We start from the raw sequence: 23200 nt of genomic DNA on the forward strand, positions 1-23200 counted from the left end.
GGCGAACCCTGGAAAGGTGAGTCTGGACATGCCCGGGCGTCATGGACGAGGCCTGGCAAGTCGAGAGCGGGCATGCCCGGGCGTCCTGGACGAGCCCTGGAAAGGCGAGGCTGGGCGTGCCCGGGCGTCCTGGGCGAGCCCGGCATGGTGATCGCTCCGCGTCCTCGGTAGGTGCAAGGCGATTGTGTATACCCAGCGGTAGCCGCTACAATATATATATATATATATATATATATATATATATATATATATATATATATATATATATATATATACATACATATATATATATATATATACACACACACACACACACACACACACACACACACACACACACACACACACACACACACACACACACTGTATTTGATGAGAGAGGCGTACTGACCCGATGACATGATTCTGACGTCATGGGCATAATTGTACTTCCCAATCTGACCCAATTGTTGTACTTTAAGTGAATAGAAAAAGTGACAGAGTTGTGTATAAATGTATGACTGATTGGTAGATATTTTTGTTAAGAAAATCCACTTTCACCCCAAGATGCTGTGTGGTTATGTTATGTTGAACTACTGTAAAAAGTTTCCAACCAGACCTCGATCTTTCTTGGATGTCGGTCAACTATATACTACAGGTTTGCTGATGTGTTTTTTCGCGCCTTTTCATTGTATATATTTGCTTTATACAGCAATGTAAAGTGGAATTGCATGACAAAGCTGTATGTTTATATTCCAGTGAAAGTTACAGGCATTTAAACAACAACAACGACATGACACGTTAATCAATAATCGACTTAATCACGTTTCGTGACGTCACAATCTCGCGAGAGCGTTGCACAGCACAAAGACGCCAAGATGGCGGCTGTTGTTCAGAACCCTTTGAAGACGTAAGTTTGTTGAATCCGTTGGTCAACTCTACTGTCTCATTTTTTTGTATGCTCACTATAAACTTGGCGCTTGCTCGCGGAGTTTGCTGGTACTACATATAGAGGGCGCCTTATCATATTTGTCGCTGAAACTATTTTGTTATGCTTTATGTGTTACTGTTACCCTTGTTCTGCGTATTTATTTGCCAAAAGTACTTCAGCATTCCTTGAAAATTGCAGATGTGGCCTGACTCGTGTGTGCGCGTCTTTCTTGTTTTGTTAAAAAGGTGGTGAAACCACTGTGTCGTTACAACCTGCGGTTTCTTACTGAAAGGCAACCGGTTCCTGCATTTGCCCAATCCTGTCTTTTCGTCCAATTCCCAATTGGAAATACCTTCCAATTCCTTCAAATGCTTCGTTCCGTTTTTAAGTTTGTGACCTTTATTGCGTTTATTAGATGGACATTTGCTTGGTATTTTGACCTGTCATCGTGGTAATGGTGGTTTTAATTGTGTGAATGTTACTTTGGTCTCGACTGCATTATTTTACAACTTTTATGATTTTGAAATGGAGTTTATCATCCCCTCAAAGCTCGAAAATGTCATTAACTCTCTGGAAGCCAATAACTAATTAATCAACCCACATTGTTTTAAAATAAAATGATTCTGTTCTTTTTTCATGAATAATGACATACATTGTGTGTATGTCATACATTACAATATGTCATATTATACATACATACATACATACATACATACATACATACATACATACATATATGTCATACAATGACATACATTGCCATACATACATCTTAGCCTGGTGTTGGCTTAGTGGTTAGGGTGCCGGCTTGGGATCCTAGGATCCTGGGTTCGAATCCCGGTCGATCGCTGAATTAACGCCAGGGGGGTTGACTCAGCCTGTCATCCTTCCGAGGTCGGCACATTGAGTACCAGCTTGCTGGGATGAACGATCACGGTGTGTACCCAGATTTAGAATAGGTACACCGTATCCCTGCGCATCGTAAGAGCGTGACCAAGGGTTGGCATCAGGAAGGGCATCCGGCCATAAAAACATTGCCTCGAACAGGGAACCATGATTGTCATGGGGCCCGCAAGGCTAACCCCCGCTCTAGCGGGGAAAATGGCCTTAAAACGATCATTCATATTTCATTCATTCATTCATTCATTGTATTTATTTGGAATACATCCTTATTTCTAACCCATTTAAAAAAAAAAGATTTGCATTTTCCAAATAACGTCAATTCCTCACTGTCCGTTTACAAAGATGAGCTGGTAAACCTGCTCACATGTTTTGTAATCAAACACATTCTAAGCTGTTCGGCTGCAGTATTTGCTGTCACGGTCTAACCAATCCTAGGCTGATTGTATTTACAAAATGGCCTCCTTGGGTGGTCATTGCCTTGGAATGCTATATTCCAAAAAGTCCTTTGTTAACCAATCTTGGCTTGTAACGGTGTGCAAGGTGTTCCTCTGAAGCGGCTCCCTTTTCATGACGTGGTGTTATGGGATTCAATTTGTCCTCCCGAAGGTGGAGTCCAAGGCACTCGAGCTAATTGGCAATTGGGCTGCTCCTAACAACAGACAGATCCGTCGCCTTGTGCTTTCCTGTCGTCTGTACCTTCATCCATCCATCCTTTCCCTTCCTATCCCATCCCTGTAATACACATGCACCCAAAAGCCCACTTCTCTTTGATACCCTCACCAAATCGAAGCTTTCTTCTCGCTTCTGCTCCTTATTTCCCATTATCTGTGGAATTGAATCTTTGTTTCATCTTCGCGATCTTTGCTTCGGTCCTTTAAAACCCCATACGATTGATCATGTGTTGTCGCCTACATTTGTTTATGAACTTAAAAAAAAAATCCTTTACATTGATTTGGAGTTTATAATGGAGCTTGTACATCAATGGCATGTAGGACAAAGGCATAGGTAGACATTTCATTTCAAATGTCAATTCCAAGGCCATTCGTAGACTGGACAAATGCGTACTGTATATGGGATTTTGATCATCATGAGCCAGTGGTTTAAATGAGGATGTGAACCAAGTCACCGCTAATCAATGTTTCCCATAATTCTACCCTCTGTGTCCACCGGCAGCCCTTCAAACTGATTATATTAACTATTTATTTCGTTTGTCATTTGTCAGTCAACAGCCCGAAACGCCAGCTTCTCCTTGTTTCCCATGGCAATTAGCAATGCCCTGTTGACCTCACCCTTAGTACTATACAGGTTACATATTTGTGGTTAACCTGTCTAATGTGAGTTGAGACAGCACCTGAATACAAATTTTGACTGATTTTCCGCAGTGAGTTTACTAATCGTTTGGGATGGGTTAAGCCAGCTGTGCTGTCTAACTAGCACTTGCCTGGTGGATGTTAAAAAGTGCATGGAACCTTTTGGAATAGTAGGCCATTGTGTGCCGCAATAAAGATTCCCACCTTTACGACTCCTGAATAGGCCCTGACAAAGACATGAATCGGCAAAACCACCCAGTTTATTTTACTGCCAAGAGGATGCTCAAGCAGTGCTGTTGGCTTTCGTCGAGGAACGCTTGAATAGACTGTTGTGTCGTCACATTTGGTGTGTTGTAAATACCGCAAATCAGCCCTCCTCTACCCCTCCCTTCCTTTTTACAAGACTGAGGCTCATGGCAGAGCAAGGTGACATAAGGTATGAATTGACAGTAGGGCAACTTTTTTTGGACACAGCAAGGAAGTGAGTGAATGAACCAAAGGGGGAATTATGGGGTTTCGTTTAGGAAGGGTTCATTAAGGTAGAAAATAGTGTGTAATTATGGAGAATGACATGATATAGCAGTACACCTCCAGCTTCGAGTCAAAATAATGGAGGCATGGTATAGGTCTTTTTAACCCTTTGAGTACGGATGACGTCCAGTGCCGCAACCCGCGAAAAAGTTTTGTGTATGGATGACGTCACTACACGTCATCGACTATACCTATAAATAGATCGTCAGTACGTGGTTGCATTCCCGTACCAAAATACCAAATTAATCCCGTACCGGGGGTATTTTTTATCCAAAAAAAATCCCGTACTCAAAGGGTTAAAAAGTCTTTTATAATTGTAAGTTTATCCTAGAAACTTATTTTCATAATATTCTGCATTTAAGTGAACAGCTCCATTTTCTCCATATTTTTCAATTTTAGAGATTATTCTATATAGACATAAAAAATTAAAAGTTGTTGAAGATTGTCATGTTTATAACAAATGTTTTTCAAATGTATAACGTTATCGCCATTAGATGTGTACATACGCTGTATTCGTATTTCATTGAAATAATTACACAAACTATATCTAATGTTTGGACAAAGTTGTATAACAAAGTTTTAACAAAGACCACTTATTGGTGAACAGTTCAGAGCAGCACTGTTTCTGCCTTTTAAAATGGCTTCCTCATCAGATCAAAACTGTGAGTTTGATCCTCATGGAGGAAAAAAAACAACAACCTGGACTTGAAGTGAAAGGACACCATGAATCCAAGGGTGCTGAAAACTTCCAATTGCAAAGTTGAAACTCTTGCATGTTGGTTTATCATGCTGAACTTTCGTGTTATTGTCGTTGTGATTCATCCCACTTTGCAGACTGTGATGGTGCCACCAAAGCAGTGTCATGGCGAGCATTATGCTGGTCTTTTTGCCACTGCCTTCCCAGCATTGGTGTTATTACACGTCATTTGCATGTTTCTTGCTAAGGTTCTGTAGGTGCTCGTTTGTGCACGTTTGAAATTGGGATACTTTTGCTCACAGCTTGGGTGAGCAGTTTTACCGGGAGGCGATCGAGCACTGCCACAACTACAATGCAAGGTTGTGTGCGGAACGGAGTGTTCGCTTGCCTTTCCTCGACTCGCAAACGGGTGTTGCACAGAACAACTGCTACATATGGATGGAGAAACGGCACCGAGGGCCTGGTATTGCAGAAAATATAATTTTTATTTTTATTTTCTTACCAAAGGCATTTTCCTTGGGTTTTAGTATAGTCTTTGTCTTTTTATATGGTTCAAAGTATCAACCAATTTCTCAAATGTTACTTACAGCATCTAGTTGTGGTTTTTTGTTTTTATTTAGCCCCCATCTGGGCATCAGTCCAGCTGGGGGCTTATATTTTGGGTCCTGTCCCTTCGTGCCTCCATCAGTGTCTCTACTCGAAAATGACTGGATGCATTTCTTTCATTTTTGGCACATGTATGCAATAACATCTGGGCATGAGGCCCGTCAAATGATTTTGGAATCGCATCTCATTTGGAACTTTGGCAATTAAAAAAAAAATTAATGGGAGAGGATAGCACAGGATTGAACTAGATGCTTTCGGAAACAATTTTATTTATATACACTTTACCATCTCGCAACCAACGCAGACCTTTGGATTATTTATTTAAATACACCTTGCAATTACCACAAGCAGGAAGGAACTTTGATTTATTTAATTATTTGGACACACTTTACCATTCTTGAATAATTTATTTATGTATACACACCTCTCCATCTCCACCATCTGCATACCACCTTGAATTATTTATTTACATACAGTTTGCTATCATCGCTGGCTACATACCACTTTATATTATTTATTTAGTTCTTTAAATGTAAAATCAACACATACAATTTTTAGGGTGCGATTGGGGTGTCCTCGATGAGGACCTTTTTTTTTCTGCATCTCTTCCTGGATCATTGGGTTCCAAGTGTGCCTTGGAAATACCTTTGTGCACGGCAGGGGTTGCTCCTGGCCAGCTGTACACCTACCCTGCTAGACGCTGGCGCAAGAGACGCAGGCTGCCTCCTCCAGAAGACCCAAGGCTCCGTGTTGCAGAAATACAAACGGGTAAAGTCCTACTAATCGTACCCCTTAAAATGGGATGCCATGATATTTGAATTGTACCATCTACAGAGCCTTCAGAAAGTATTCACACCCCTTGACTTTTTCACATTTTCTTGTGCTACAACCTGACTTTTAAATGGATTAAGTTGAGATTTTGTTTTTGTAACTGATCTACATATAAAACCCCATAATGTCAAAGTGGAATTTTAAAATATAATTATTTTTACAAATTGATGAAAAATGAAAAGCTGAAATTGTTGAGTCAATATGTAGGTATTCAACCCCTTTGCTACGACACTCCAAATTGAGCTCAGGTGCATTCAAGATTTCCTTTGATCATCTTTGAGATATCTCTACAACTTGATCGGAGTCCACCTTTTGCCAATTCAATTCATTGGATATGATTTAGAAAGAAACACACATTTCTATACAAGGTCCTACAGTAGTTGGCAGTGAATGTCAGAGCAGAAACTGTCCGTAGAACTCAGATATAGAATTGTGAGGAGGCATACATCCAGGGAAGGGTATAAAATAATTTATAGAGTTTTTTAAAGTTCCCAAGAGCTCCATCATTAGTAAATGGAAAGAATATAGAACTACCCAGACTCTTCCTAGAGCTGTCTGTCTGACCAAACTGAGCAACCAGGCAAGAAGGACCTTGGTCAGGAAGATGACCAAGAACCCATTGACCGATCTGAAAGAACTACAGAGTTCCTTGGCTGATATGGGAGAACCTACTGGAAGGACAACAGTCTCTGCAGCACTTCACAAATCTAGGTTTTATGGGAGAGTGGCATGACGGAAGTCACTTCTGAGAAAAAGGCACATGATAACACGCCTAGGGTTTGCAAAACGGCTCGTGAAAGACTGAGAGCATGAAGCAAAAGATTCTGTGGTCTAATGAGATGAAAATTGAATTATTTGGCCTGAATGCAAAGTGCTATGTTTGATGGAAACTGAGCACAGCTCATCACCCATCTAACACCATCCCTGCCGTGAAGCATGGTGGTGGAAGCATCATGTTATGGGGATGCTTTTCAGTGGCAGGGATTGGGAGACTTGTAGGGATAGAGGGAACAATGAATGGAGCCAAATACAGGCAAATCCTTGAGAACCTGCTTCAGAGTGCAAAAGACCTTCTACTGTGGTGAAGAATTATGTTCCAACAGGACAATGATCCTAAGTTTACAGCCAAAGCAACACTGGAATGGCTCCAGAACAAGAACCTGAAAGTCCTTGAGTGGCCCAATCAAAGCCCAGAGTTGAATCCCATTGAGAATCTGTGGAAAGACTTGAAGATTGCTGTTCACCGACACTCCCCATCCAACTTGACAGAACTTGAGCAAATCTGCAAGGGAGAATGGGAGAAACTCACCAAATCCAGATGTGCAAAGCTGATAGACATACCGAAGAATATGCGAAGCTGTAATTGCTGTCAAAGGAGCTTCTACGAAGTATTGACTGAGGGGGATGAATACTTATGAAAATTAGGTATTTCTGTGATTCATTTTTAAAATTATTTTGTAATTTATAAAAAATATACCACTTGACATTATGTGATTATGTGTGACAAAAAAAACATCTCAATTTAATCCAGTTTAAATTCATGCTGTAACACAACAAAAAATGTGAAAAAGTCAAGGGGTGTGAATACTTTCTGAAGGCACTATTTCTACCCACTCTTTCCCCTTTTTAGCCGCGTCGCAGACGCTGCTCATAGAGTGCCCTCTGCTGCTGTTGTTGTTACCTCTGCTTCTTCTTATTCTTCTTCTTCTTCTTGTTCTTGCAGAGAAGACAAAACCTCAAAGCTCCACCCATTCTGGGAACCATAGCTCCACCCATTTTGGGAGAGGCTTCATATAAACAAATATCCACCATTTTATTAACTCGCATAGCTTTGAGGCCTGTTTTGTAGGCCCGTGGTGTCTTCCTCTCTCACACAGTTTTCTTTCAAATCGAATTCGATATATCATTTCATTTTTCACAGTCGCTAACATAGTTTTAGACTCGGTTGAAAAAAAACGGGAAGAAAATCCGATGAAAGTTGCCCTTTATAGAATGAAATGAATTCTCAAAGGCCTGTAACTTCAAGTCCATTGAGATATTTTTTTTTTTAAATCGCGGCATGCTCAGTCATACACCGCCCGAAATAACAGACGGGAAAATGCCGAGATATATTAAAAATTCGTCCATTTGATGACAATCGTCACGATGAAATATTTAATTTATACGTCGTCACAATAATGTGGAGAGAGGAGCATAGCTTCGTTCACGTGTCGCCACATACGGGAAATTGCCGAGATATATATTTTTTTTACATCGCGGCATGGTCAGTCATACACCGCCTGAAATAACAGACGGGAAAATGCCGAGATATATTAAAAATTCGTCGCCACACACGGGAAATTGCCGAGATATATTTTCACTTTGCACAAAAATAACATAAAGTAATCGAATCAATAGGAATGTCCTGTGCTTATAACATCGACGTTATAGGCACAGCTGCATCTAGGCATTGTGTAACATCGACGCGGCTTTTGTTTTAATTAAAACTTTTTGTACTTGTTTCTTTTTAATATCACTCGTTTTCTGAATATGGCTCGCGAAATTAACCAGCCCAAAACGGTTACAATTTTGCTCGAGCGTTGAGTTGGTTTTATATATTCTAAAACACTTTTATGAAGGATGAGTTATTGAAACTTATTTTTATTTCCTTTTCTTTTCTTTGTATTTCTTTTTTATGTGCATTTTGTTTTTGAAAAATATGATTATACTTGCATAAAATAAGCTGCTAAGTAATTCCATGATCAGTCATTGCTTTCGATGTGGGATGCAATCAAACCAACTGTCATCTATTGGTCACACGAACGCCAAAATAGGATTAACAACAAAATTTGCTTTGCTCCTTGACATGCAGCTGCAGCAGGCTTGAAGGTAATTAGAATTGTAATTGAAATTCATGTCACAGTTATGCTTGAATTGTTATTGCAGGCATGACTAACTTTACAGATTCTCCTTAATGTTACACATCACGCTAAAATTGCAGCGGTATGGACAAGTCAAAATTTTGCTCTTGCTCTCGCAGATTCTTTCTTTTCCATGAGCCTCGCTCTTTTAGAGAGAAAACATAAAAGCCCAAAAAGTGACAAATCAGATGTTACAGCAGTAATTCATCAAAAGTCAGGTTTTACCACCAGTATTAAAATTATATTTTTTCAATGTAGACCTTTTGTGGTAAAAAAAAACACCACAAGGTGCTGAATATGGTTAAAAGGAACGAGAACGGCACTCAGTAGAGAGCATACCTCTGCCTGGTTGGCCATATCACTCAATGGTGAAGAATCACTTTAAAAATTCTACTAGCTGGATCTGGATCTTCACCAAAATTGAATCGATTCTTCCTTGTCACACACACAACCTGTCCAACAAGTTTCGTCCAAATCCATCCATACCTTTGAGATATCCTGCTATGTATAGTTTTTGGCCCTATCTCCCAATGGTGAAGAATCACTTATAAAAATTAAATATTTCTCATATCCGAATCCATATTCAGATCTTCACCAAAATCGAATCGTCCTTGTCAGACACACAACCTCTCCACCAAGTTTCGTCCAAATCCCTTCACAACTTTTTGAGATATCCTGTTATGTATAGTTTTTGGCCCTATCTCCCAATGGTGAAGAATCACTTAAGAAATTCTAGTCGCCGGATCCGAATGCGGATCTTCACCAAAATCTAATCTTTAAATTCTTGTTACATACGTCACATCTCTGCGTAATTTCGTTTGAATCCGTCCACAACTTTTTGAGATATTTTGTTCACAAACAGACAAACAAACAAACAAACAGACAGACAGGGGTGAAAACATAACCTCCATCCACCTTTGGTGGCGGAGGTAAAAATAGATTTAAAATAACATTATTTTACTCGTGCTAATTTCAGATAACTTGATTGCGAGGGATAAAAAACAAACTCAAATTCGTGTTTCTCAATGAAACTACTGACAGGGCATCATCGTAATTTTTATTTATGTGCATATGTGGGATGCCACGAAAGCAACAATCCTGCACCATCTTGTTCTTTCTCAGCAATGATAGTACAATAATAATTAATAATAATAATAATAATAATCAATATGATTAGACATTTCCATTCTTCATATGCTGCCTTTGCACTTGTTTCCTACATGTGGTGCAGTAATGCTACCATGTCATGCTTTTCAGAATTGCTTTCAAAAGTAGTATACTTTCCAAAAGGAACCTTGTTACTTTGACAATGTGTCCGTGTCACCAAGTGTAATCTAGTCAACGTAGGAAACATCCTTGGGCATACGGGACACTCGTCGTATTATTCTTCTACGTCAGTGACGTGTGTGTGTGTGTATATAATATATATACATAGTCACGTGAAAAAGTAAGTACACCCCATGTAAAGTTTTGACTTTTTCAACATATTTCAACATACAGCTATTTGATCTTCATTTCAACAATATTGATAGATAAAGGTGATATAAAATAACAAATATAATGAAACATTTACATTTTGTAGTCCATTGTATAATTTAAATAAACATAAATGCAAATTTCGCATGTGGAAAAAGTAAGTACACCCCTACATTTATCACTACTTTAAATACCTAAAATTAGGATCAGGTGCACCAGCTCAGGTGCAAATGATTAGAACATTGTCAAAGAGGATCTGGAGGAACCTGTCTTATTTAAACCTCAGACATTTAGTTTGGTTTGCTCTTTGTTGTTGAAGTGTGCGGCGTCACCATGCCTAGATCAAAAGAGCTCTCTGAGGCCTTCAGAAAGAAGGTTATAGATGCCTACGAGTCTGGGAAGGGATTTAAAAAGATCTGCAAACAATTTGAAATCAATCATTCGACTGTCCGGAAGATCATCTACAAGTGGAGAAGATTACAAACAACTGCCAACTTGTTCAGGCCAGGTCGCCCCAGCAAGTTCAGCCCGAGAGCAGACCGCAAGATGCTGAAAGAAGTCTCTAAGAACCCCAGAATGTCATCACGGGACCTACAGGTAGCTCTTGCCACTGTTGATGTCAAAGTACACGAGTCTACCATTAGAAAGAGGCTGCACAAATTTGATCTACATGGGAGGTGTGCCAGGAGGAAACCTTCGCTGTCCGGAAAGAACATCAGGGCAAGACTAAAGTTTGCCAATGAACACCTAGGCAAAGTCCAGCACTTCTGGAACAATGTGCTCTGGACAGATGAGTCAAAGGTAGAGCTATTTGGCCACAGTAGCAGAAGACATGTCAAAGTGCACCCAACTGCTCCTGGACTCTGTGTTTTTATTTATCAAACTCGAAGTTTTTATCAAAAGTTTTTGATAAAAAATCAAAGTTTTATCAAACCTCGACTCTGATTCTGCAACTGGACCAGATGGCATCAGCCCTCAGGTCCTAAAATCCTGCTCTGCCGCTCTATCTCACCCTCTCTCTGTTCTTTTCACCCTCTCTTTTGCTCAAGGTCATCTGCCAGCATCTTGGAAATCAGCAAACATTACCGCTTTACACAAAAAAGGTGCAAAAACAGATCCTTGCAACTACAGACCAATCAGCCTGCTCCCAATTATCAGCAAAGTCATGGAATCCATCATTGCTTCAGATATCAAATCCTTCCTCTTCTCCAATGGCTTGATCTCTGATCATCAATTTGGATTCAGACCAGGTCATTCTACTCTGGACATGTTGCTTCTGCTGTCTCAACAATGGATGGAGGTCCTCAATGCCAAACAGGAAATCCGAGCTGTCTCACTTGACATATCACGTGCCTTCGATACGGTCTGGCACCCAGCTCTGCTCACCAAACTCACCTCCTATGGTATTCAGGGAAATCTCCACTCATGGCTTGCGGATTTCCTCTCTGGTTGTAGGCAACGTGTGGCCCTGAATGGATTTCTCTCATCTTCCCTTCCTGTTCTGGCTGGAGTTCCCCAAGGTAGTGTTCTGGGCCCTGTGCTATTTCTGGTCTTCATCAATGATCTCTCCGACTCTGGAAAATCCTCTCTATCTCTTTGCTGATGACTCCACTATCTGCCGCTCCATTCCTCATCCCTCAGATCGGCAGTCTGCAGCCTCCTCACTCTCTGCAGACCTGGACAAAATCACAGACTGGTCAAACAAGTGGAACATGTCTTTCAATCCTGACAAATCTCACACTCTTACAATGTCTCTCCGAAAGGACCGACTGGACAACCCTCCCATCTACTTTCTCAACAATCCTCTCCAAGAAGTTCTGTCGCTCAAGCTTTTGGGTCTCACTATCTGCCATGATCTTTCTTGGGAAAACCACATTTCCAAGCTGGCCTCCAAAGCCAGTCTCAAGGTCATCTCGTCGTGCGAGGCATCCTCCGTCTCCGTCGTGCTGGGCATCCTCCATCGGGCATCTGGGCATCCTCCGTCGTGCGAAGTCCTTCCTCGGCACACCTGAGCTCCTCACCACATACAAGGCTTTCATCCGCAGCTCAATGGAATACTGTTCCCCCCTCTGGGCTGGTGCTCCTGCCTCACACCTTGCTCGGCTTCACGCTGTTGAGGCCAAAGCTTTCAGAATAATTGGAATCTCCTGCGATGTAGTCAACTCCGAGGGCCTTTCACTCACTCACCGCAGGCAGGTTGGTGGTCTTTCTGTCTTCTACCGACTCCTCTCTGGCCTTGCTCCCCCAGCTCTCTCTGTGCTCTGTCCCCCCAATATTCCTTCAGGTCGCACAAGATCTGCCTGCAACCCTCTTATGGTTAAACTGCCAAAGTCTAGGCTCTCTGCTCACCTTCACTCTTTCATTCCCCTTTTCTCCCGCCTCTGGAACAAACTTCCCCACTCCCTTCAATCCCACTCCTCCCTCCAGGTCTTTAAAACAGCTGTTCACCACCATCTCTTATCTTCCCCCATCGAAAACCTTGATCTTTTCTACCCCCGGTAATTCACCCCAGAGTCCTTGCAGTGTTCATATGTTTTATTCCTCTCCCACCTCCCCCCAGGTCCTCCCGATGTCCCTGCTCTCAAATGTTGTGTTTGTGTCCTTCCCCCTCTCTCCCCATCTTGTCTGCCGCTCCTCTTGTTTTTTGTGTTTTGTGTGTCGGTTTGTCTTTTTGTGTGATTAATGTTAGCTCTTTCACGAGCCTCGATCTTGTATACAAAAAAAAACAAAAAAAAAAAAAAAACACATGTTTGGCAAAAACCAAAGACAGCATTTGACCACAAGAACCTGATACCAACTGTAAAGCATGGTGGTGGAAATATTATGGTTTGGGGCAGCTTTGCTGCATCAGGGCCTGGGCAGCTCACCATCATAGAATCCACTATGAATTCTTCATTGTACCAGAGGGTGCTTGAGGATAATGTGAGGCCATCTGTCGGAAAGTTGAAGCTCAACCGAAGGTGGACCTTGCAACATGGCAATGACCCTAAACATACCAGTAAATCCACCAAGGAATGGCTGAAAAGAAAGAAATGGAGGGTTCTGGAATGGCCAAGTCAAAGCCCGGATCTAAATCCCATCGAGATGTTGTGGGGGGATTTGAAACGAGCTGTGCATGCAAGAAACCCCTCAAACATCGCACAGCTGAAAGAATTCTGCATGGAGGAGTGGGCAAAAATTTCTCCCAGTCAATGTCAGAGACTGGTAGACAGTTATAAGAAACGCCTACTTGAGGTTGTTTCTGCCAAAGGGGGCAATACCACCTGTTAGAGCCAAGGGTGTACTTACTTTTTCCACATGTGAAATTTGCATTTATGTTTATTTAAATTATACAATGGACTACAAAATGTAAATGTTTCATGATATTTGTTATATGATATCACCTTTATCTATCAATATTGTTGAAATCAAGATCAAATAGCTGTATGTTGAAATATGTCGAAAAAGTCAAAACTTTACATGGGGTGTACTTACTTTTTCACGTGACTGTATATATATATATATATATATATATATATATATATATATATATATATATATATATATATATATACATCTGGAATAATCCAGTCATGCTGTCTGTCGGGGCTTAAATAAGTGTGCATTGCAAGATGGCAGGCAACTTTGTTGCCTGTTTGCTGTCTCAGCAGATAATGAAGTGCCCACAAAGAAGGAAGGCGTACTCTCTGGTGAGGGCTCTAGCTTGGAGCTGCTGTTGCGCAGCGAAACGGAACGAAAGGCCCCGGAGAGCAAGGAAGATGACAGCATTGCAGAATTCCAGGTTTGTACGCATTTCATGCCATGCATTTGAGTGCTTTTAACACCTGGTGGTGCAGTATTGGTAGACAACAAAAGCTTTCACGTCACTTAAAATTTAACATAGTTAATAGTCATTTTAACTCAACTGGGCTACCGTCCAGTTGAGTTCATCACATGCTGAACCCTCTGGCGTCCGTCGTCGTCTGTCATCTGGCGTCAGTTAACTTTTCGACGTTAACACTCCAGTGTCCACAAATATCGACCGATTCTGATCAAACTTGACATGCAGCATCCTTACCCCAAGGACCAGGTTGGTATTACATTTCAGCCCGATCCGTTGAAAAATGGCAGACTGAGGTGTCCATTTCGTCTTTGGTCATGAAAAAGACGTTAACACTCTAGTATGAAACTGATGAAAACGACGTCCACAAATATTAACAGATGTTGATCAAACTTAGAATGTTTAACCCTTACCACACAAGGTAGGTTGCTATCGCATGTCAACCCGATCTGTCACAAAATGGCCGCCATAGGCCTGCATATACAAGTATATAAGGATACAAGGACCTTAAAATTATTACACAAGGTTGTTGGCTTTTCATTTAAGTCAAATCTAGCACAGACAACTGACCTACTTTAAAGTTGTCCAGTCAGTTCAGTTGAGTTCTGCTTCCCTGGAATCTCTAGTTATTATTGGTTGTCTTACAGTGCCTTCACTGTAAGAAGTGCCTTCACTATCCCAGTGTGTACCCTGGATAAGAATAGGTACGCCATATCCCTGCGTGTCGTAAGAGGCGACTAAGAGGGTTGGCGTCAGGAAGGGCATCCGGCCAGAAAAACATTGCCTCAAAAAGAGAACCATGACAATTACAACTACATGTGGGCAGGGTACAGCCCGAAGTGGAGATCGGTTTCTGAGGTTTGGGACATGAAATGTAGGGACAATGACAGGGAGATCCGGAGAAGTGGTGGAAGTATTGGTCAGAAGAAGAGTGGACATATGTTGTGTGCAAGAGACGAGATGGAAGGGAAGTGGTGTGAGAATGGTGAAGGGTAGGCAGGGACAGAAATACAAGTTTGTGTGGCAAGGGTGCCCGGAGGGCGTGAATGGTGTTGGTGTCCTGTTTTCTGAGGAGTTTGTAGACAGTGTGGTGAGTGTGACTAGAGTGAGTGATAGGTTGATGATGGCGAAAATGATGATTGGAAAGCTCTTGGTGAACGTCATCTCGGGATATGCTCCGCAGGTTGGTCGAAGCGATGAAGAGAAGGACAAGTTCTGGTGTGCGATAGAGAAGCTGATGGAAAACGTGAAAGATGAGGAAGTTGTTGTGGTAGGAGGAGACCTAAATGGACATGTGGGAGGAGTATGGATGGTTTTGACAGAGTTCATGGGGGTTACGGATATGGTGTGAGAAATGGAGAAGGTGAAAGGATTTTGGAGTTTGCTGATGGAGCTGATATGTTGATTTGTAATACTCATTTCCAGAAAGAGGATAATAAGCTTGTTACATACACGTCAGGTGGGTCGATGACAACCGTTGACTACCTGATGGTGCGTAGGCGAGATAGGGGGCACCTCCGGGACACAAAGGTGATCCCGGGGGAGGAGGCTGTTTCACAGCACCACTTGGTTGTCTGCAACATAAGGGTGAAAGGTGTGAGGAGAGCTCGGCGGGTGAAGTACCAACCGAGAATGATGGTGTGGAGGTTGAAAGAGGTGACAGTAAGGAAGGTATTAAAAGAGAGGCTGAGTAGGGTCGAGGATGATGTGGTTGAGCTTGAAAGTGGTTGGATGTCAATGAAAGCCAGTCTGTTGGGAGCCGTTGGTGAGGTATGTGGATGGACAAAAGGACCACCGAGGCACTCGGAAACATGGTGGTGGGATGATGAAGTTGGAAAGAGGATTGACGAGAAGAGGAAGAAGTTCAAGGAGTGGCAGAGGGCGAAGGGTACGGGAGCAGAAAAAGCAGAGCATGAAAGTTATAAGGCAGCCAGGAAGGCTGCAAAGAAAGGTAGCAAAGGCGCAGGAGGCATGTAGGAAAATGTTCGGAGAACCCTTGGATTCGGAAGAGGGTCAAAGCAGTATTCAGGATTGCAAAGCAGATAGCGAAAGAGAGGTGTGATGTGATCGGGGTGAGTTGCTTGAAGGATGAAGGGGGTGAGTTGCTTGAAGGATGAAGTGGCACAAATCGTTGTAGACCCAGATGGAATTAAAGGAAGATGGAAAAGATATATGGAAATGCTGTTGAATACAGAGAATGAATGGGATGGCAACATAGAGAGTAACCCAGTTTTAGGACCGGCAGAGAAGATAACTGAGAAGGAAGTTGAGGAAGTGATAAAAGCAATGAAGGGTAGAAAAGCGGGAGGGCCGACGGGAGTTGTGGGAGATATGTTGAAGGCAGCAGGAAGTTGGGGTGTGAAGAGAATGACAGAGATCTGTAATCTGGTGGTGAAAGAAGGTCGCATTCCAGTGGATTGGGAACTGAGTACCCTCGTCCCTCTATACAAGGGGAAAGGTGACCCTCTGGAGTGTGGCTCGTACCGAGCGATAAAGTTATTGGAGCATGGAATGAAGGTGTTGGAGAGGAGGATAAGGAAGAAAGTGAAGATCGACGAAATGCAGTTTGGATTCATGCCAGGAAGAGGAACGACAGACGCGCTTTTCATTGTGAGGCAGTTGCAGGAGAAGTACATGGAGAAGAGGAAGAAGTTGTTTCTTGGGTTTGTTGATCTGGAGAAAGCATTCGATCGGGTTCCACGCAAAGTATTGACATGGGCATTGAGGAAGTTAGGAGTGGAGGAATGGTTGATCAGAGTAGTGATGGCAATGTACAAAAGAGCGCGCACTGCTGTAAGGACGAAGGACGGGAACAGTGGTGAGTTTGAGGTGAAGGTGGGAGTGCATCAGGGGTCGGTACTAAGTCCACTACTGTTTGTAGCTGTGATGGAGGTGCTGGCTCAGAACGTAAAGGAGGGTTTACCGTGGGAGTTATTGTATGCAGATGATCTGGTGTTGATTGCGGAAAGTATGGATGGACTGAAGGAAAAGATGAACACGTGGAAGGAATGTATGGAGACAAAAGGTCTGAAGGTGAATATCGGAAAGACGAAGGTGATGGCAAGTGGTAAAGCATGTGGTGAGGTGGAAAGAACTGGGAAGTGGCCCTGTGCTGTGTGTAGGAAGGGTGTCGGAGTGAACTCCATTCAGTGTACAATGTGCGCTGCGTGGGTTCATCAAAAATGTAGTGGGCTGAGAGGGTCATTAACCAGTGTGGCAGCTACATTCAAATGTAAGGTGTGCACAGAGGGAGCTGCAGATGGAGGAAATGTTGAGTTGGATCTTGGAGACGGCGTGAAGCTGGAAGGTGTGAAAACATTTTGCTACCTCGGAGACATGCTGAATGGAGAAGGTGGATCAGACTCGGCAACGGTTGCTCGAGTGAGATGTGCATGGAAGAAGTTTCGGGAATTGAGTGGCGTGCTGATGATGAGGGGAGTGTCGTTAAAGCTGATGGGAAAGGTGTATGCTGCATGTGTGAGAAGTGTTATGATTTATGGGAGCGAGACATGGGGTAATGAACGTAGAGCAGCAACGAAGGTTGGAAAGGGTGGAAATGCGAATGGTTCGACGGATATGCGGAGTATCGTTGAGAGAGAGGAAGACAAATGATGAATTGCGAAAGATGATGGGGATAGAGCCTGTGATTGATGCTGTGAAGAGGAACAGGTTGAGATGGTTTGGTCATGTGTTGAGGAAGGATAAAAGTGACTGGTTGAGAAGAGTGATGGAAATGAATGTAGAAGGAAGTAGAAGACTGGGAAGACCGAGAAAGACTTGGCTAAAGATGGTGGAAGAAGAAATGCGGGCAAGGGGGTTAACAAGGAGAGATGCAGAAAATAGGGCAAAATGGAGAAGATTGTCATGGGGACCGCAAGGCTAACCCCCGCTCTAGCAGGGAAAATGGCCTTTAAAATGCATGTTGTTGTTGTTGTTACAGTGCCTTCAGAAAGTATTCACACTCCTTGACTTTTTCACATTTTGCTGTGTCACAGCCTGAATTAAAAATGGATTAAAATGAGATTTTTTTTGTCACTGATCTACATATAATACCCCAAAATGTTAAGGTTAGTTAAAATTTTTTTTCCCTTTTTTCACAAAAAATAAATAAATGAAGAGCTGAAATGTCTCAAGTCAATATAGTGCAGCGGCATAGCAAAGCAATTGTGCATTTTGTGATGGAAGCACCAAATTTGGCAGAATGATAGAATATTATATGGAGAACATTTTCAGATATGGAACCACTTTGGAATTCACCCCAATGTGGCCGCCATATTGGATTTCAAAATGGCGGCTTAAAAATCTTTAATTACAAATATTTCTGGTTCTATACCAGCTACAGCCTTGATTTTAGTGTCTGGATGTACAAACTTGAGGTCAAGGAATTGAATGGTTCTACTTAGAAGTTGATTTACTGACGCCATATTGGATTCCAAGATGGCGGCTTCCGAAAATCTGCTGACCGATATCTCTGGTTCTATGCCAGCTAGATACTTGATTCTGGTGTCTAGATGTACATTTCTGAGGTCAATGAATTGAATGGTTGTATTGAAATATGTTTTAATGCACATAAGCAACTGATAATCCCATATTACGTACATTGTATACACACGTTCAGCAAGAGAACTAGCGAGCGTATTGCATCAAGTCATGCCAAGTGTCACAGTTCCAACTCAATGTGAGCAGTCACCATCACAGGCACACAGTGCTGTGCATTTCAGAGCCGCTTTCTTGCACTTGCATCTCCCACTGCAACCGTTTTCGCACCCACAACAGATGAGTTCATAGCAGGATTTGGCAGCTTCTGGTAGTGTTGTCCACAGAGGATCGAACTGTCCGTCATTGTCCACCCACCCCCAGTCGCATGGTGATGGGAGATAGCAGTGTGGGACAAGAGACTGTCCCCAACAATGTCCACCCTGGTAAGTTGCTCTCTTCACGTGTTGTACTAGGGCGGCCTGTGTTGGAGGTATTGCTTCAATGGATCGAGATTTCTTTGCAAAGAGTTTCTTTCTTGCCAGATTCACCTCAGAACATGTGCATGTGCGGTCGTACAGAAGCACTACGTATCTCTCCAGGGTTGCCAGTGTATCCTCAGAGATCTCACTTGGTGCAGATGCCAGGTCCAGGAATGCATTGGTCACTTCTGGAAAAGTTTCCCATACTGCCCATGCTGTTTTCTTGCCACGACCTGCAAAGCTCGAGACGGTATCACACCCTGTGATTGCATGGAAGATTGGCAGTGCCTTGGCTTTGTCTGGTCCCAGGGTAGCAGACAGCTCGTGTGCTGCTATGTAGCGGAAGTTCTTTCCGGTTCCAAGCCCTAACCAGAGTTCGTCCACTACCTCATTAAGCTCCTGGGCCATCCACACAGCGAGAACCACCACATCTGTGTCCACGGTGCGGATGAGTACTCTGCGGTGTCCAGACTTCATAGCAGCTGCTGCGTGGAGCATCATGCGCGTGTCTGCTTCCTCGTGATTGCACGGGGCCAAAGCGGCTGTGTCTGCACATGGTGGTACAGCAATGAACTGTTGGTGTAAGCATGAACAATACCGTGATGTAAATTAATTGTGAATTCCTTTGGTGTAGGTGGTCACAAATAAAACCTGACATGAATCTGCATAACATTTATTAATTTATTTCAGTACATTATTTCAAGTACATAAATACAGGGCAATTATTATTATTATTATTATTATTATTATTGTTATTTACTTGGCATCAAACACATGAAATCATACAATATGACATTGCACATATAACAGTAGCCTGTTCATGTACACTCCCCCAAGATGCCAGGAAAGAAAAAAGCAATTCAAGAACACTATGGCCAATAGGCCTTTCTTAACAATTTGAGGGAGTGTACCGTGGACAGCTAAAGATTATATATACAATACAAAATATTATTCCGAATAGATAATACAAATCGGGATTATATAATCAAAATTAAATTATATGAAAAGAATACACATATGTGGGTAAGAATTTACTCTACAACAGCATAAATCAATAATACATTGTATAATATGTACTGAAACCACAGAAGATTGTACACACACTCTCAAACACACAAGCAGGCACGCACCCACTCTCACCACCCAGACACATACACACACTTTCACTAACACACACTAACATACATCATGCACATTACCTGTTCACCGTCAGTAGCAATCAGCTGTTTGTCTGGCACATCGATGGACTCCGTGACCTGCTTAGACAGAAAGCTGAAGAGTTCCTCCTTGTTCTCGTCGACACGGAGGAAACTGTGCCAGTTGCCTGGTAGGAGGGCAGAGCCAGTGACACGTCTGCGTATTCCCTTGCCTCTGTTGGTCCTTGCAGTTGCCTTCAGGCTGCCTGACTTTGCATAGCGGTCCCACACTAGATCGAGACGAGATCGATGTTGAAGCTGTGACATAATGTATGGAACGAATACTTTTGTGGCATAGTCAAGAAATGTTTTGGTCTGGCCTGGGCTCAGCATTTGAACTATTACAGCTCCATCGAGGATCACAGAAGATACTTGTGGTGGGTCCGACTTTGTTTCGACAAGCTGTTCTAAGGGCTGCAACAAGTCAGCTTTGGAACCAAAGCGGAGCTGTCCATTTTGCGAGAGTGCTGGCGGATGTGCGCTGTTCTCATGTTTGAAGAACTGCTCGAGACCCCCATCTCTGGTTTGGCATGCGATGTATAGTCTGGAGAAGAGCTCTGAATCACTCTTTGCAGAGGCTACTTGTTGTTTGCTCTTCTGGGCAGCTTTGACCTTGATGGATGAAAACAACGGGAGTTTGTTGCGTTTGATGACATCATTGAGTGGCTTGGATCTGTCTGCCAGACGTTCCTTCTCAAATGAATGGAACTGATCTCTCCCAATCTGTACAGCTGTACGCACAGTATCTACAACAGCTGGGCCCAAGATCTCCAGTGTGCCCAGGACCAGCAAATCTGTGCTTTCTTCTTCAAAGGGGCTGCCCATCTCTTCGATGACTGTTGTCAGTGCACGGACATCTTGGACGAACTTCTTCTGCACACTGTCGGTTTGCTCATGGTGGTGGGTGTGCTCTCCCCTTTGGCGCAGTTGCTGTGAGGTCTCAAAATCTGTGATGACCCGAGCAACTTCGGGGCCAGCCACCATCCACCGTCGAAGGGCACTTGGATTTTCAGTTAGGCCCACTGCCCTGCCATCGCCTTTGACCGTGGCATTGTTTTGTTCATGAGCCTGGTCTAGGGAGATGGCGGAGAAAGCATGCCTAGTCTTCTTGGATGTGAAGTGCCCCGCATGGAACTTGGCAGCAACATCTGGGTGTTTCTCTGCAATGCCAACCATGTCCCTGATGTGGACTGGTAACCAGCGAGCATAGTGGATATGGTCCAATGCAGCGAACCATGCAGCAAGCTCTGGTAGGGTGTCCATGTACAGCGTGAAGTTGGACTCTCAGTGAACGTATGTAGAGGAGTATACAGAGCTCCAGGTTAAGTACAGTGGCCCAGTACTGAAACTGTGGACATGCCGCTGCTCTCTGGTCACACCATGCCTCGAACTCCAATGGTTCCTCATCTCTTGCAGTTGCTCTTTCGTTGTATATGTCATATGCACGATGCTGCAGTATGTGTAGGGCAGCAACAGTTACTTGGTGGGCGCGTCTTGTACGGCTGACGTGAGCTGCACGCAAGAAGGAGTCTGCTGTGCCAGCTGTTGCGGCACAGACTTGTGGCACAGACTCTTCTTGACATTTGTTTGAGAAGGACCCATTGAAAGGCTGAGATGACTGGAACATATCCTTCCTTATAATCCCTGCAGCTCGTGCCAGGTGCACAACATCACTGTCAATATCATGTTGACATGCCTTGGCTAATGCACTGCCAATGTCTTCCTGAAACACCAGCAGGACATCTCTTCCCTGCCTGTGCTCCTGCAGATCAGGGAAGTGTGCCAGGATACGCTCCTTGAGTCTGGTTGTATGGACTCGTGTTTCCAGCACAACTCCGAACTGTTCCATTCTCATTGTGTAGAGCTTGGTGAGGTCTGCCATCTTGAATACAGGAGCAGTGTCTTCTTCTTTAGCAGTTTCCTCTATGTACGTTACCAGTTCAGCAAGGACTATTGCTGAAATGACATCTACCGTGCTCTGGCTTTGCTCAGCAAGCTTTTTTGCTGCCCTCACGCGGTTGTATAGGGATGTCAAACATTTCTTATGGTACTTGGCCTCTCTTGCGACCATGTCCCCAGCACTCAGTTGGGCTAACAAAGTGGTATCCTGAAGAAACTCTGCAGCCTTGCGAACGTGTTTATCTAGTTCCAATGTCGCTGCTTGATGAAACTCCAAACCAAGCTCTTGCTGGCAGAAGAAGCACAAATTGTCGCATATGCTATCAACACAAGCTGCCTGAGACCTAGTAAGCTTGTACTTATCTGTGATTGTACTGGGGATAGGGCTTCGCTCTGGATGACTTCTCTTCTGTACCCGCTGTAGCTTGGTAGTGTTATATTTCACCCTGCATGACTTGTGCCACTTGGCTTGGTGGGCAGCTAGAGTGGCAGCTATCCCTTGGCCTTCATCCAGTCGTTGCAAGTCCATGTCTTGTGGCAGCTTGCCTAGTTTATTGAATGCTGATAGATTGTCTTCAAGTGTCTTGTATCCAGCACCTGCATCAGTTCTTTTCGTGACAGCAGGACACTGTAGGGACTCTCCTATATCAACTTTGACACAGAACACAGAGTTCCCAGTCCAGTGGCGTCTTTGGCGTTGAAGTTACATGCTTGGTAACATGAACTAACTTGAACTGCTTCGACATGATTGAAACCTGGATGGAGCAAACAAACAAAAAAGTCGTTTAATTAGGGGTTAATCAATGGACCAGCATGTTTTATCTACAGGACAATACACGACCCCCCCTGAAATTTGACACCAAATGACCTCTTTTAGGGGTATTTTTGGCCGAAATTTTCAAATTTTTCACTCCCCAGACCCCTAGATGTTCCCTTGAGCTCAGAATCGCCACTGTAATGTGTCTACTGATGTTAGAAAAGATATAGGGTGAATGGGGCAATAATTGTGCCTGTAGGATTTGTTTCCGCCACCCCCCCTAAGGGTTACAGATTTTTAAAGCCGCCATTTTGAAATCCAATATGGCGGCGACCTTGGGTGAATTTCAAAGTGGTTCCATATCTGAAAATGTTCTAAATATAACATTCTATCATTGTGCCAAATT

At 43.1% G+C, this 23200-nt stretch overlaps 1 protein-coding gene across 1 annotated transcript in view; it reads left to right on the forward strand.

The window, feature by feature from the left end:
• The first annotated feature begins 831 nt into the window (after positions 1-831).
• The window catches only part of LOC137434908 (zinc finger protein ubi-d4), a 65947-nt gene continuing 43578 nt past the window's right edge, over positions 832-23200 (forward strand). The window contains exons 1-4 of the mRNA XM_078784957.1: positions 832-889; positions 4654-4814; positions 5618-5725; positions 13815-13945. Of these exons, the coding sequence (XP_078641083.1) occupies positions 858-889; positions 4654-4814; positions 5618-5725; positions 13815-13945 (432 nt within the window). The 5' untranslated portion in view covers positions 832-857. The remainder of the gene's footprint in view (positions 890-4653; positions 4815-5617; positions 5726-13814; positions 13946-23200) is intronic.

The sequence above is a fragment of the Myxine glutinosa genome, chromosome 9 (genome assembly GCF_964187855.1).
Source record: "Myxine glutinosa chromosome 9, kmMyxGlut1.1, whole genome shotgun sequence".
Lineage (NCBI taxonomy): Eukaryota > Metazoa > Chordata > Myxini > Myxiniformes > Myxinidae > Myxine > Myxine glutinosa.